This window comes from Beauveria bassiana, assembly GCF_000280675.1.
Source record: "Beauveria bassiana ARSEF 2860 unplaced genomic scaffold BBA_S00006, whole genome shotgun sequence".
NCBI classification, from domain to species: domain Eukaryota; kingdom Fungi; phylum Ascomycota; class Sordariomycetes; order Hypocreales; family Cordycipitaceae; genus Beauveria; species Beauveria bassiana.
This window is the reverse complement of record NW_007930841.1, coordinates 1,300,255-1,314,761: the sequence shown is the minus strand read 5'-3', so window position 1 is coordinate 1,314,761 and position 14,507 is coordinate 1,300,255. Positions and strand designations below refer to the sequence as shown.

At 53.4% G+C, this 14,507-nt stretch overlaps 6 protein-coding genes across 6 annotated transcripts; 2 read left to right on the top strand and 4 right to left on the bottom strand.

The window, feature by feature from the left end:
- Positions 1–4: 4 nt before the first annotated feature.
- Positions 5–1,023, top strand: BBA_03173 (peroxisomal membrane protein PMP47B; the record flags this gene model as incomplete). Its single annotated transcript, XM_008598270.1, has 2 exons — positions 5–84; positions 165–1,023. 2 exons carry the CDS (start codon positions 5–7, stop codon positions 1,021–1,023), a joined length of 939 nt encoding a protein of 312 aa, XP_008596492.1.
- Positions 1,024–1,325: 302 nt separating this feature from the next.
- Positions 1,326–4,031, bottom strand: BBA_03172 (Mak10 subunit; the record flags this gene model as incomplete). The annotated part of the gene is made up of 7 exons (XM_008598269.1): positions 1,326–2,597; positions 2,655–3,116; positions 3,178–3,375; positions 3,468–3,596; positions 3,670–3,737; positions 3,807–3,920; positions 4,004–4,031. 7 exons carry the CDS (start codon positions 4,029–4,031, stop codon positions 1,326–1,328), a joined length of 2,271 nt encoding a protein of 756 aa, XP_008596491.1.
- Positions 4,032–4,701: 670 nt separating this feature from the next.
- BBA_03171 (mitochondrial ATP synthase) lies at positions 4,702–5,120 on the bottom strand (the record flags this gene model as incomplete). The annotated part of the gene is made up of 3 exons (XM_008598268.1): positions 4,702–4,779; positions 4,852–4,966; positions 5,089–5,120. The coding sequence occupies 3 exons, from the start codon at positions 5,118–5,120 to the stop codon at positions 4,702–4,704; spliced, it is 225 nt and encodes a 74-aa protein (XP_008596490.1).
- Positions 5,121–5,542: 422 nt separating this feature from the next.
- BBA_03170 (uncharacterized protein) lies at positions 5,543–6,478 on the bottom strand (the record flags this gene model as incomplete). The annotated part of the gene is made up of 1 exon (XM_008598267.1): positions 5,543–6,478. The coding sequence occupies one exon, from the start codon at positions 6,476–6,478 to the stop codon at positions 5,543–5,545; it is 936 nt and encodes a 311-aa protein (XP_008596489.1).
- Positions 6,479–7,340: 862 nt separating this feature from the next.
- On the bottom strand, positions 7,341–8,870 carry BBA_03169 (Putative Gal4-like transcriptional regulator; the record flags this gene model as incomplete). The annotated part of the gene is made up of 4 exons (XM_008598266.1): positions 7,341–7,675; positions 7,740–8,379; positions 8,432–8,518; positions 8,574–8,870. 4 exons carry the CDS (start codon positions 8,868–8,870, stop codon positions 7,341–7,343), a joined length of 1,359 nt encoding a protein of 452 aa, XP_008596488.1.
- Positions 8,871–10,103: 1,233 nt separating this feature from the next.
- On the top strand, positions 10,104–10,962 carry BBA_03168 (uncharacterized protein; the record flags this gene model as incomplete). The annotated part of the gene is made up of 3 exons (XM_008598265.1): positions 10,104–10,153; positions 10,210–10,333; positions 10,396–10,962. 3 exons carry the CDS (start codon positions 10,104–10,106, stop codon positions 10,960–10,962), a joined length of 741 nt encoding a protein of 246 aa, XP_008596487.1.
- Between the last annotated feature and the right edge of the window lie 3,545 nt (positions 10,963–14,507).

The following is a 14,507-nucleotide window of genomic DNA, read 5'->3' as shown; positions in this document are numbered from 1 at the left end:
AACAATGGCCGCCGCCCCCCAAAACGACAATGTCACGCACGCCCTGGCTGGCGCGGGCGGTGGCATTCTGTCCATGATCCTGACGTACGAACGAGCTCTGCACTCCCGCCTCCTAAACAACTGCGTCGTTTCGCCTGCTGACCACAATTTGCCCCTCCATCCAGATACCCGCTCATCACCCTGTCGACCCGCGCGCAGGTCGAGTCGAAAAAGGCCGACAGCAAGTTCAGCGACGCCGTGCAAAAAATCATTGCCCGCGAGGGCATCGCCGGCCTTTACTCGGGCATCAACTCGGCGCTGTTCGGCATCAGCGTCACCAACTTTGTCTACTACTACTGGTATGAGTGGACGCGCTCCTTCTTCGAGGCCGCCGCCGTCAAGGCCGGCCGCGCCAGCAAGAAGCTCACCACGGTCGAGTCCATGATCGCCGGCGCCATTGCCGGCTCCGCCACTGTCGTCCTGACCAACCCCATCTGGGTCGTCAATACCCGCGTCACCACTTACAAACACGACGTCGATGCCGACCTCGAGGCCGCTCGCAAGGGCCGGCCCGCCGCGCGCCGCCCCTCGACCCTAGCTACGCTCATGACCCTCCTGAAGAAAGAGGGGCCCCAGGCCCTCTTCTCCGGCGTCATGCCCGCCCTCGTCCTCGTCATCAACCCCATCCTCCAGTACACGCTCTTTGAGCAAATGAAGAACGCCGTCGAGCGCGGACGCAAGGTCACCCCCACCATTGCCTTCTTCCTCGGCGCCCTCGGCAAGCTCTTCGCCACCTCCGTCACCTACCCCTACATCACCGTCAAGAGCCAGATGCACGTCGCCAGCGGCTCCAGCAAGAAGGAGGGCATGTCCCAGACCCTGAACCGTATCGTCCGCGAGGAAGGCTACGCTGGCCTCTACAAGGGCATCGGCCCCAAGGTCACCCAGAGCGTTCTGACGGCTGCCTTCCTCTTCGCCTTTAAGGACGTTCTCTTTGACCAGATCGTCCGACTCCGCAGTGGCCGCAAGATTGCCGCCAAGTAAGCCAGGCACCACACCGGTTGCAAATTCTGGCCCGTCACGACGAGACGACTGAGCCGCGAGCTCTGCGACCAGTATATCCTTCGCAATCCGGCTATGATAGATGTAGGCACGTTATACTCGATTGACATGCGTGGCAAAGCCGAAGAGCAATAAAAACTCTGAGGGGCATGTGCAAACATCATGTTAGGAACATTTTAGACTCGTGGCACGGATTTAGATGCATGGCTAGCTGCTTTCCAACAAATGTACAAATTCATAAAGGATCTAAGGCTCCTCCATCGTCAACCATTGCGGTCTGAACATCAACTGGGTATAACTGTTATTCTGGGTACAATCCATGACGGGTGGTATGCCTTGTCCGGCGCGGGAATTTCAACCGTCAAGCCCAGCGGCGCCTTTCCCTGCAGCCCCTCGCTCGCCTTCTCACCCAAGCCTGCCAGCGCCTTCTGCAGCGTCGTAATGGCAATGCCCGTGGCGATGCACGACTTGAGGCCGTTCTTGACGCCCGCCACCCAGCGCTCATGCGAGCCCACAGAAAACGACTCCTCGGCGGAGAGCCTGCTGAGGGCCTCGAAGCCCCTCTTGGCGCCGACCAGCGCGCGCTCGCCGTACGCCAGGAGCTCGTCCGAGGGCGTCTGCGGCTGGCGGCACCCCGCGGCGAACTCGGCAAAGGAGGGTAGGGAGGGCAGGCCGATGGCCGCAAAGGGTTTCATACGCAGGTTGTGGCGCAACTCGTCGTTGCTATAAGGTCGGGCGGCAGCACGCACGAGCTTGTGTCGCGCGAGGACGGTGTGCAGGCATGCAAGAACGTCGGATAGCTCCCAGGTAACGGCGGCGTCGAGGAGGGTGAGGCGCGTGGAGGCGAGGGCGCGCTGAAGCTGCTTCGTCGCGTCGGGGTCCGTGGTGGGCGAGGTGCGAGCCTCCTCGGCGCGGTGGATGATGAAGGACTTGATGCGCTCCGCATGTTGCAGGCGGCTTTTGGCGAGGTAGTTGAGGTACCAGTACATGGCGAGGTGCTCGTCCGGCTGATAGACCTCAAGCTCGAACCCCAGCTGCACAATCGTCTCCATGAGGCGCAGCTTGTAGAGATAGGTCCATGAAGAGAGTGCGAGGGCGTAGGATTCGACGGGCCGGGCAGAACTGCTCATCATGGAGGCGCGATGCACGAGGGGCCGCTCCTTGGTCTTGAGCTGAATGAGGTGGTCAATGTCCTCGGCATCCATCTGCAGGTTCTCCCAGTCGCGAATGAGGTGGCAGAGCGTGCGACGGATGCGGCAGCGGTTCTGGCAAAAGGTGCGCAGAATGTCGAGGTAAGGTTGCGCGGCGCGCTCGCGAAAGAGTTCCGTTTGCTGGGACATTACGAAGCGCACATCTTCGACAGCCTCGATGTCATCATTGCTGCGCGCAAGAAGCGGACTGGCGGGGAGTGTGAGGATGGAAAGGTCGTCGTCCAAAAGCTGTCGAATACTCATGCATCCGAGAATCTGCATTTCGTCAAAGAGAAATGTTTGCAGGAGAGTTCTCACGTATACAAGCGGCTGGGGCTTTTTTGCTTGAAATGTCGACACAAAGGTCTAGTCCGCGTTAGCATGGCTGAAGTGAGTGGCAAATGGGACTGATGAGAGCATTACCAAAAGACACTGCGAGTCGGTATACTTGAGCACGTTAACGACCTCGCCGCCATCCTCAAACATCCGGGAGAGATGCCCAAAAGCCTCCTTGAAGTCGATCTGCACAATGGGTCGGGGAGGCATAGTACTAGCCAGCTTTCGCTGCAGCTTTGCCGAAAAGGCTTCATCGACATCCTTGGCCAGGGCATGCGTATTTTCAATGACAGGGAGTATGTCGGCAGCCTCGATCCAGGGCGCTTGAGCCTTGGCAAAATCTCCTTTGTTCTCTGGCGACTCTGCAGCTTCTAGGAATATGCGTCTTAGCTTCAAGCGGGCCGATAGCCCCTGGAGAATGTCATGAGATACTTGGTCCCTCAAGAGACCAAGTAGCTCTTCAGCTTCGCGCAGGACGGAGTGAACATCGTGTGTTGATACGCGTTGAAGGAGTGTGCGGTTGTATGTGTTTGTCACAAAATCTTCCTCCTGCGAAAGAGTAGGAAAATGAGTTATCCATATGCATGCGTGACGCGGAGCTTATGCGTACCTCGTAATAATGTTCCAGCTTTATGCGCTCATTCACATGGCTGCAGCCCTTGAGCATGCCAAGGCAGTATGCACGCAGAATCTGCAGCATGGGCTCGAGGCTGCTCTCAGAGCTGCTAGACCTCACGAAAAAGGCCTCGCCGACGTTGGCAGGGTCAGGCATGGATAGTGCCTCGACATAGACGCTGGTGAACAGCGTCTGCGACAATGGGTAACCAAGGTGCCATGAAATCTGTTGCTGTTAGCACCCAAGCGACATGGGCGGTTCTTTGAGGGCTCAGTAGCACATACTTCATGACAAATGAGCTCGTCTATTATGCCGAGGACCTCTTCCGGGAGCAGCTTTCGTGATACATCATATTCCTCTTCAAACTTTTCTCCCGGCGCAACGCAGCCACTGTCCATTTTAGGGTCCCCAATCTATCACGGCAATGTACGCGTCAGTACTCTTGAAGCATGTACGCTTGGGGAGAAGTAGGGTAGTAAAACATACCTCGAGAGCCGAAACTGACTCAAAGAGTGTAAAGAAGCCATCTTTTACTAGCTCACCCGGTTCCAAAGCTACTCATAGAGTCAGCATCACGACCATGCTGCAAACTGTGGACTGTCGCTTTATAGGCCTGTGCATACTCTTGACAGCGTCGGCAAACTTGATCGTTATGTCCACCGGAATCACTCCTGGGCTGTGAATAGCTGGCGGCGGGTACTGCTCCGGATCCTGGGCGAGAGACAGCCTGGCCATCTCTGCGCAACGCGCATGGCGGGTTAATCATGACGGTTAAGGTGGGGTGAGAAAACAGTCAGTCTTTGCTGGAGACGCTGCGTACCTTCCGGGCAGACCGCGTAGTCCGCCATTTTATTTACTATTATTGCTTGATGGCGAAATATTGAGCTAGCATCATCGATAAACCTGGCCGGCTGGCAGATAGCTGAAAAATGGCTTTGCGAAAAGACGGTATTGTTTTATGGAGGTTTGGTACTGATGGCGTGTCCGACTGTACCTTATTAGTGGGCATGCTTTGGCGGAGTGTTGAGGCCCGAGGGTCACGCACTGTACCTACGGCTCTACTTGAGTAATTTGGGACCAGAATATGGGTGCCTACGTGATTGAATACACGCAGCCTGGTAGTCTCGGGTTAGATATCAGCAAGATTCGGATAATAAGCAGCCACACGTCAATAAGTGCATTCACTACCGCGGCCGCCAAGCAAGCATTGCCGGTTCGGTCACGGGCTTACGGCTAGGTAGTTGCGGTGCATGGAACGAGATGACAATTAAAATGGCCGAGCAAAGCCAGATTTCAATTATCCGGCCCTGTCATTATTCGTATTGGCTTATTGTATCAATCGTATTGTATGGTACAGGGTGGTGGTGGTTGATTGTCCACCAAGTCTAAAGTACGTGGTGGTATTTCGCCGGCGTCTCCAATATGCCGTTCTCTAAGCCTCTCCTTGGCCCAAGTGGTTTGGACATTCATCGCACGGGTTGTCGACTGTCGCGTTCGTAATCAGAGGTGAAATATCGTTTACGAGGAAGAGCCGTGCTCGGCCATGGCAGCATTGTTGGCCTTGGCAAGGTCCTTGGGCTCGCCCATCTTGCCGTTCTGTTGCGGTATTAAGCATTAGCATCGGCCGTCGCCATCTCCCCCACCTCGGCTGGAAGAAAGAAAACCTACCTCCCACTTGGCAAACCGAAGCTCCATGTCGCCACGGCGCTCAGCAGCAACTCTCTTCTCCTCGTTGAGGCTGCGGCGGATGGTACGGGCGGCAATGGCCAGGTAGCGGTTGTAGCTGTTCGTCGAAAATTAGCTTCCCAGTTCATTCTCCTTTGTGCGCGCGGCAAAACATTGGTCGGTCGTCGGGGCGATATGCTGGTCGGAAAGGGTATAAAAATGCTCGGAGGGCAAACGTACGTCAAACCAGCGGCTTTCCACGCAGCAGTCATATCGGCGGTGTTAGTTGTGAGGAGAATTGATTTCGGGGATATGTGAGGTGCTTGGCTATACCAATTGAATATTTGCTGGAGATGAAGCCGTTTGGCGGAGCTGTCGCCTCAGGCATTAATTGGTCACGTGACATACTGGGTGACTTTGCCTGGAATTCCCGACCACGGCAAGGTGGGCCAATCCATCGCGATCTTACACCAGCACCACCAGTTTCTTCAGAAGATGAGCAAAGACATGAAATGAGATTTTGGGTGGGACATATCGACTGCCTTTAATTGATGCTCCATACGTACCGCGAACATTTGAATCTTGGCTCAGGCAGTCTTGTATTCATCGTTAACTAAGCAAGCAGACACTGTGGTATAATCGGAAAGATTTAAGAAAGTATAATACAAATAACAATTCATCATTGCAACAATGCTCAGGGACCACCACCGCCGCCACCGCCACTCATCGCCATTATTTGCTGGATGCGACGTCTATCAACCTCCTTCTTGAGCATCACAATGCAACTAGAAATAGCGAGAATCTCCATCTGCTCATGCTCGACCTTGCTATCCGCCCACTCCGTCAGATTCAACAGTAGACGGCCACCGTTACCGGCAGTGCATCCACGTGTGCCTTCTGTGCGCAGCTCGGGGTTGCGGACAAACATGCCGAGAATGGCGCGCCGCTCCTCCTGCTTGCCGATTGCCAGCGTCACGGTAGTGACGCGCTCAAAAAGCAGCAGGCTGTTGGCGCCGAGGGCCTTGCGGTCGGCGCGGCTGGCGTAGCGCCACTCAAAGGTGCCGAGGTGGGTGCGGATACTCTGGGCGCGGGTCGTGAGGCCCTTGGACTGGACTTCGTAGACCTCGTTGGGGTCGAGACGGCCATGCAGCTGCATCTGTGGGCTCTTGCCCGGGCCGAAGCGATAGGTGGTGCTGCAAACGGGTGCCTCAGAGACGCCATGGCCGGCGCGGACCAGCGCGCAGTTTCCGGAGCTGCGCTTGTTGCGGAGCGACTCGTAGACGACCTCGCCGACGGCGCCGTCGACCTCGACGCGGTAGACGGGGATGGGGACAGCCTTGGGTGGCAGCGGCAGGTAGAAGAGTGGGTGGCCGGCGGTTTCGATTTGAAAGGCACTGGTGTTGTGGAAAGACGTCACCGCAGAGGCGGCGTTGCAGGCGGAAGGCGATGTGTCGAGGGCGTCGTAGTCTGGTAGTGAGGACGACTCGGACTGCGATACTGCGGTGGAGAGAGATTGGAGCTTGGCGTAGTGGCCGAGGTCATACTCGGGGAGAGAAGGGGTGATTGACGTTTGCGAATATCGCCTGTGAATGGCAGACTCTGCCGGTTGTCTTTTGAGAAGAGTAGCCATGATGGCTTCGGGGTGTATCAACGACAGTGGTGATGTAGTGCTCTCGTCTGTTGAGTAATGTAGTCAAGTACGTAGAAGTGTTAAGGACAATAGTGAATATTTTCAGAATTGTCTGGCTGCTGCTTCAATTTTATTTGATGAAAAGGTCATTGAAATATTTCGACACCAAGAGACATGATGCTATATATACTTCTGGCCGCTTAATCCGGAGATGCTCACAGCAAGGCTCATTCCGTCGAGCGTCATCGTTCTACTTGGTAGAACTAGTGCAGAAGACCCTGGGGATTAAGTCCCCGACCAGACTAGCTATTTACGGGGGATACGGGGGATACGGGGGATACGGGGGAAACGGTCACGGCCCGGCAGCACACGATTGGCTCAAGTGTATGTTTAAGCGGATCCCCTCGCGAAATACGATGAATGCGCAGTGGGTCCTGCCTGGCTGCTGGACACAACGCTGGAGATAACGCTACTTGCGCTGCCAGCTGCCTCCCCGCGGGGCAGGTAATGTGATGCGCCCTCGCCCGCTCAGGTACTTTACCATCTCTTTTTTAGCGGTCGCCCTGCTGTGTGCACGGCGTGGCAGTGCTCAGCCTTGCCATGACAGCCAACAGCATTTCCGCGCCTCATCACTTCACATGGAGGCTGCGATTGCCGATCAGGACAGACACATCTACGAGTAGATAAAACATTTTACCGCATTTCGCGTATTTCTGACAGCCGCATGCTTGGCCACGCGATCGTCTCGCTTGGGCACACGCACGAGACAAGGCCCTAGGCCACAGATGGTGAAATGCCCTCGAACAGCATGTTATTTACTAATTTTTTTGAAGATCAATGTGCAACCGGACGCTATACATCATCAAGCTCTACGGCCGAAAAATGTCAGGTCCCGATCGAGCTGCTCCTCCACCCACAGCGGCCACTGGTTGTACACCTGATTCCCAATATCGACGCGCGCATTCAGATACTTGAGCCACCGCAGGAAGCCCGGATCCATCTTGCTCTCCTGCTGCGACGGGTACTTTTGGCGGATATTCCGCTCCTGCTCCGTGATAAAGCTCATGATTTGCGAGAGCGCGATCCAGTGCGTGTGCAGCAGCACAATGGTCTGGTTCTGCATGTTGATGAGCTCCTGGAACGTGTCATGCGGGAGGAGCATCCACCACCCGTACTGCTTTGAGTTTGTCTTGTATGCTGGTCAAAAGGGTTAGCAAACCGCAACATCAGTGGCAAGATGCAGAATGAGGGGCTAACCCACCCTCGAATGAATCCTCGTAGAGCTTTTCCGCAATGCCCAGCAGCTGCCCGCGGTACTCCTCCTCCAGCTGCGTCGCGCACAGCGGCTTCAGCGCCGTCAGCGCCTCGACCGCCATGTCCACCCACGCCTTTTCAATCAGCGGCAGGCCCTCCATCTGATCGGCCAAGAGGTCGTCTGGGTCATTGTCAAATAGCGTTGTAAAGACGGGCGCAATATTGCGAAACGTCATCTGCATGCCGACAATGACGATGCCCCGGATAAACGTCATGAACTCGGCCAGGCCGTCCTCGAGGCTGACTGACTGGAACGTGAGCGCAAAGCACGTTGCCACCAGCGCGTTGGACTCTTCGCGGTCCGTGTCGTTCTGCGACGACTCGGCCAGCCGCTTTTTTATGGCCTTGATGGCCTTGATGCGGTGGTTCATGGCGGCGGTCGCGAGCGTCGCATCCTGCTGGATGAGCTCCGAGGCGGCGAAGCCGAGAATGGCGTGCATCAGAAAGTCGTGGTTGTGCGCTATGCAGGGAATATCGTGTGTCCAGACTTCCTCCTGCTTCAGGGGTTGGTGCGGATAGCATTGCGTCAGGAAGTGCTGGAAGAAGCGCATGTCCTGCAAGCTAAACAACGGGATTTGTTGATGAGGCTATTCCTTGTCAGACTGGATATGCTTATGAGCCGTTACAACGAAACCTTACCTGATGGACTATCTGCGGCGCCGCAGGGTACTCGCACTTGAGGCCCGTCTTGACGCAGTGTCCGCACGCCGGATGCGTTTCTTGGCACTATTGACTCCTTTTAGCATCCAGATTCTATTTATGACCAGTACTTCCAGCTTACCTTGATGCGCCGCCTCTTGCAATTGTAGCAGCCGCGTCGACTCTTAGTGTGACCTCTCCTTTCCAAACGCTGCCTGGAGATGCCCGCATGACGGACGACCTCGCCGCTGGGCGGGCTCCTGCTCTCTGAGCTGGGCGGCGTCGCTTGACCGGGCGACTGGCCAGGCGCCGCTTGGTTCTGCAGCACCGTCAGGTCCTGAAACTGCATGGCGCCATCGCCGCCCAGGAACGCGCCGTAGTCGAATTGATTCGGGTCCGGGTACGGCAATATGCCGGACGAGAACTCGTTCATGTCCATGGTGAATGGTTATTTTTTTTCTCCTCGCGTCTTTCAGAGATTTTACCGCGTCAGCCTGGGAGCTGAATCTGGTGAAATGGATAGATCTGCAATTGTGAGTTGCTCGTCGAGAGCTGTCTGTTAAATTCAGAGACAGCAGACGGGGGCTACATCTGCGGGGTGGGCGAAGCTTTGTAGTTGAACTCGGAATAGCGGGCGGCGCCGACCAGCATTACACCACAAACAATTATTGAATCTAGAATGATGATTTGGTCGAGTTAGGATGACATTTCGCAAGGCTCAATCGAGGCGAGACGACTTGGATCATCACGTGTGCGACATGTACAGCAGGGTGGTCTCCATACCTGCATAAGCATGCGCCCAAAGATGAGCTGCAATAGATTACTGACGCCCGGAAACACTGTACATTTTTCGCCCCCGCCAGTAAGAAGCTTCGTTTAGTTCAGGATGATCCATGACGCAGCCCCAAAGGCGCTGACCTGACAGGGCTAAATCTCCACCAGGCGCGGTGCGGCTGAACTCGTCTCTGGCATGCTCTGCGGTCCGACCAACTAAAGATAATAAGCGTCACTGCCGTCGGCAAGAAAGAGCGCAGGCTTGATGCTTGATTGTCGGGGCTGCTGTCCGGCCGACATTGCGACCCCAGTATTTGATAGTCGGCCGTGATGGTGATGTCGTCGCTTTCGCGCATCTACGTACAATTTGTGCAAGAAGTTGACAAAGAGGTTTCCATGGTCATTCAGGCTGAAGCCACCGTACTCGCTACCAATTTTCAGCAGGAGCCCTAAGTTCAACGCATTGGTCGTTCCAGGCAGCAGCACTTGTCTACATCCAACTCAGACTACCCCGGATTTACGTCCCCATATACACGGCGGCCCAGTTTACTTCAACGGCAAACGCTCGCCAGTAGACCCAACGCGCCAGGATCTAGTCTAGCCAACTTGGCAATTCGGCAATGGCTGAGCGCGATTAATCGCTTGAGTAGCAAGCCGGTTGTTCAAGATTAAGGAGGAGGATTAGTCCACCGTTTTCGTTGAGTTTGTGTCGAATCTTCAATAGCGCTTCTGTTTGCGCGAGTGAATGCTGCTGTGTGTTTGGCGCATGCTTCCCTCTGTTAGTCAATCATAGCAAACTGAGTCGAAGCTGATATAGACTCGTGCTGCATAGGACAAATATTTTCTTCTGCATTGAATCAAAGTGAGTAATAACATATTCCACACACTCCAATCTAGCATGGCACCGACAAAGGCCCTGTCCAGCCTCGTCGCATCTAGTCTTCTTCGGTCGGTTCACTTTCGATAGCATTCTCCTTCAGCATGACGTGCTAAAATTTCTTCAGCGATCTCGAAGACGAAAAGTATTGTGATTTCGCGTTGATGTGCAAGGGGGCAACTATACGAGCTCACAAAGTCGTGATATGCCCACAGTCGTCGGTTCTGGCAGCCGCGTGCTCGCAGGGAAAGGTACGCGATACTTACTATGGGTCTGAACCTATATCTAGGCAGCTAACATCAAATCTAAACAGGATTTATACCTGCTTCCTTGGGCCAAAAAGCCCGCGATGGAGCGTTTGGTTGAATGCTTGTACACTGGGGAGTACAGCTACCCCGCCGCAACCGCACAGCACGAGCTTGAGACGGTCAGCAGCAATAGTCCGGGCATTGGCAATATAGAGAGAAGCTCCAATTCCTGGCCATCTCATGAGGAACTGGGCACACTCAACTTTGTTGCTCATCTCGACATTATCGATGTCGCCAAGGAGCTCTCCATCGACCATCTTGCCACCAAAGCAGTCGAGAATTTCCGGAAAGAGGCCATGGAAACTCCGGAGTCACTCACTTTTTTGAATGTCGTCCCATTCGTGTTTTCGATGGACTGTACAGGTATCTTGCTGCAGAACACGTGTATCGAAGCAACCCGAAGTTTGTTCGGTCCCGGATTGGCCGTTGGCGAAAAGAAACGGCAACTACTAGACAATGTATTTGAAAACGTCCCAGCCTTTTCCCAGAGACTTCTCAGTTCATGCCTCACCATTGCTGCCCCAAGCTCGAAGAAGGGCTGCTTTTCCGATTCGAATGAGGACGCTTCCTGAAGAGAAGTTGACGCTCCATGCAAAGCTGGCCCGGCTTGAGAGTAAGGCGGATCGCGGATTGGTGGCATGGTTTTCGAAGCCATGATCGTATTATGATGTCTTCTGATCTGCAGCACGTATTGAAACACTTCCGACCCTTGCTTGTTCTTGCAGATACGGATCTCTGCCTCCAGCTGCCTGCTGGTCAAACACGCCCCGTTTGCGATGACGATTCACGAATAATGGCAACATCATTACTGCCCGTCTTTCTTTGCTTCTGCACTCTCACCTTTTAAAAAGCACTACTTCTTCTATTTTCAATTACGCTTACTTTCAAATGGATGCTGCTGAGGTATCCTTCTCTGCGGATGACTTCTACCAAGTTCATCAAGAGAAACATTTACCTCAGCCTTTATTATTATCTGATGAGAGTGGCCTTTCGCATGAACTATATTTTTTCGAGTCCTGTTTATGATTTTTCATCGCAAGTATTTAGCCCACACGTAATAGTATTGCTGTTTTCTATTACTGCTACTGTAAGTTTGGCTATGAGTGCCAACAAGTCGTGGAGGTATGACCATGTAGAGCTGTGAGTACGTTGTAGCGGTGCTTCAAGCTAATCAACTGGCAGCTGATGAAAAAGTCAAGACTTCTCAAGTGGGAAGCTTCGGGCTTCATTTCCCATATGAACAAGGGTGACTGCCATCTACGGTACAAGTTCGTCTTTGCACCTTGATGTAATTGTGGCTGAGTTGGATTGATACAGAGCACCACAACGCGAAGTTGACCAACAAATCAGATGTATTTTCATCGAAATCTTGAATACAATTGCATTTTATGCTGCCATTTGGCCAATCAGGATACTTCAGCAGGCTATTCTTTTCGAGCACATTCGAGGGAAATTGGACCATGGCGATCAGTTACACTTGCTCGACCGGCAGCCATGTTTCCCAGCACAATCTGTGGTGAATGTTGCTCAATTATAGGATTGACTGGATTCTACCACGGCATAACTGCGGATCCTTTCGGCGTACAGGCGTGATTGTTGCATGCCGCAAGTTGCACAGCGTTTCATTTGCGTCTTGTACATGACGGCATCAGGCTGACGAAGCAGGTTACACGCCCCTCTGCCGCCGCACTGCGACTTTGAACCAGTGGCATAAGCTGCGAGCCCAGTCTCAGTCAGAATCTGTGAGGCTCAGCCATGCGACCGAATTCTGCTTCGTGCTGGACTGTGTAGGGTAGTGGCTGCTCTGCGACTGGCTCAACCTGTCATTCAGATGCGACAGTCCGCAGATGGACAGCTAGCGCGGTATTGCCTTGATTTTGTACGTAATTTAAACCATGGTTCTACATAGTTGCAACTGTCGAATAATGTCAAGCAGTAGTGATAGCTGCTTCTGCAATGTCAGCTGCGTGCAGCAGACTCGGCAGGTAAGCAAGGCAAAGGTTGTTCTAGAGCCACAGAACCACTGCGAGGTTGTCACAGGTAAGCCCGTAAGATGCAGGCGCAAGTAGTTGGAATCAAGTGCGCTGTTTCGTGTAATCCACGTGCTGTTTGTGTGTGCCGTTGTGCAAAATGTACCTGGCGATGCGCCAGGGCCGATTGCTTCGAGGCACGAACGCGCATTACACGGCGTGCACTGTGCCACTGCACATGAGAACGGGAACCATGATTCGAAAAATGAGACTCAACAGAAGATTGTTATTATTGATAAATAAATAACTATATCCGTCTTCCAAGAATGAGACTTGACATCCAGGTCTATTGTGGGAAAGGAACCTGCATTGCAAATGCGAAGAGGGTAGCTCAGCAACACCGCATGAAGATTTTACTGCTTACCAGCTCGTGTTCTCAAGATAATCACGTGCATGTGCTACCATTTCTCTATCGTGCCGCTTACACGGAAATCACGGGCATGCAGTGGTGCTGTCATCTGGTATGCTGCCGCAGAGCTAAAAGCGAAAGCGCACCCTCGGCGGGAACATGAGGCTTGCGTCACCCTGCAGCAAGGAATTTGCTGCGCCGAGTAACAAGGCCACGGCTCAAGAAAAGTCAACAACCAGCGAGGCAGTGTCATGGGCTCTCAATATGGAGCTGTGTCAGATCATCAAATGTTTTGCACTGGCAACGTCAGGGTTGATGTGCCGATACCCGTGACAGGCAACGGGGTTTGAAACCGACCAAGAGAAACGGCCAAGTCGGGCGCTAGGCAGCTCGACGGCAAGGATGGCAGTGTGATGTCTGGGTTTTGGTAGCTAATGAACAGGCACCACAGGCAATCAATCGGCACATGACTAGCGAGCTGTTTTTATTTATCAGGATGACATTTCGTACCCTTGCTAGCACTCGACGATGAGACAAGGCATTGTGATTCGTAAAGAGCTTCGGGCGAATCAGAGGGCGTAAATGACGATTATCTGTAATCTGTCATTTCGTTTGAGGGTGGGATGAGACTCGGCAAGAGTCAAAAGGGAGACGTTCTTTCGCGTGGAGGAAAAAAAGCTGTTAATGACTTGCTCTTTGTCGTGTTGTACTTCTGTATTGTCGTACCAGTAATTTAACAAGGGGGCGCCATGTTAGTCGATGGCTTGTTTCGGGTTGCAGGGGAAAATGGGGGTGTGTGGAGTTGTTTATACGGTTCATCGGGCATGTTTCAATACTTCAGGTACTTATTAGTCGAGATAAAGAAAAGACAAGTACGGATAGTACCAGTAGGAATATCAATTGCAGAATTACGTGGAGATCGTTTTCTGAGGGACCCGAGCCGATGATTGGAGCTTTAGAAGGAAATGGGAAAGCCAGACTACTGAGTGCCGGATTTTGACCATGCCGAGGGAAACACATGTGCATTTTCTGGCAAATCCAAAATCGAGGGGAAGTTGTGCGGGGAGGAAATGGCTAGCAACGTGAATAAACGGACCGACGGCCGCAGCGGAGTACCAGTATTGCCTTTGTCTTTTTTGCGCTGGCGCTACTTCGTACTTGCAAACTAGCGAGCGCCATGCAGAAAATGCACGACATCTGCATTGAACAGTAAACAGTCGCTAACTAGCAGTCGTAGCTCGGATGCAAGTGGCAGTTGAGAACCAGTCTACTGGTACTAAACACCGGTGCGGCGGTTACTCACCGGACTTGCCGGGCGAGGTTAGCTTGAGGGGAGACGGTGATGGTATCCGAGGCGCCGGCGCCATGGACATGAGAAGCTTCGCAGCTCACATATGCACCTGAAAGCGATTCGTGCGGCAACATGCAGGCTAGCATATCGGTGAGTAGATGAAGAGTCACTGGAGAATCGAGGTGGCTGGTAGTAAGCAACATGGCTCTTCCTCGTAGACGAGTGCTCCGTTCCTATGGGACATTCCCAAGGAATGCTGTTTTGGCTTGGCCAGGTAACACCCACACAAGTTAACGAGCCAAGGTGTAGTTAACCATGCCATTGGCGGCGCAGGCTACGTATGCCAATCGACGTAATTGAGGCTGAATTTGGGTTTCTTCCCCATGGACTGATCACCAAGTGTGGCTTGCAGCATTGACACCAAACGACAGAGAGACAAAATGACTA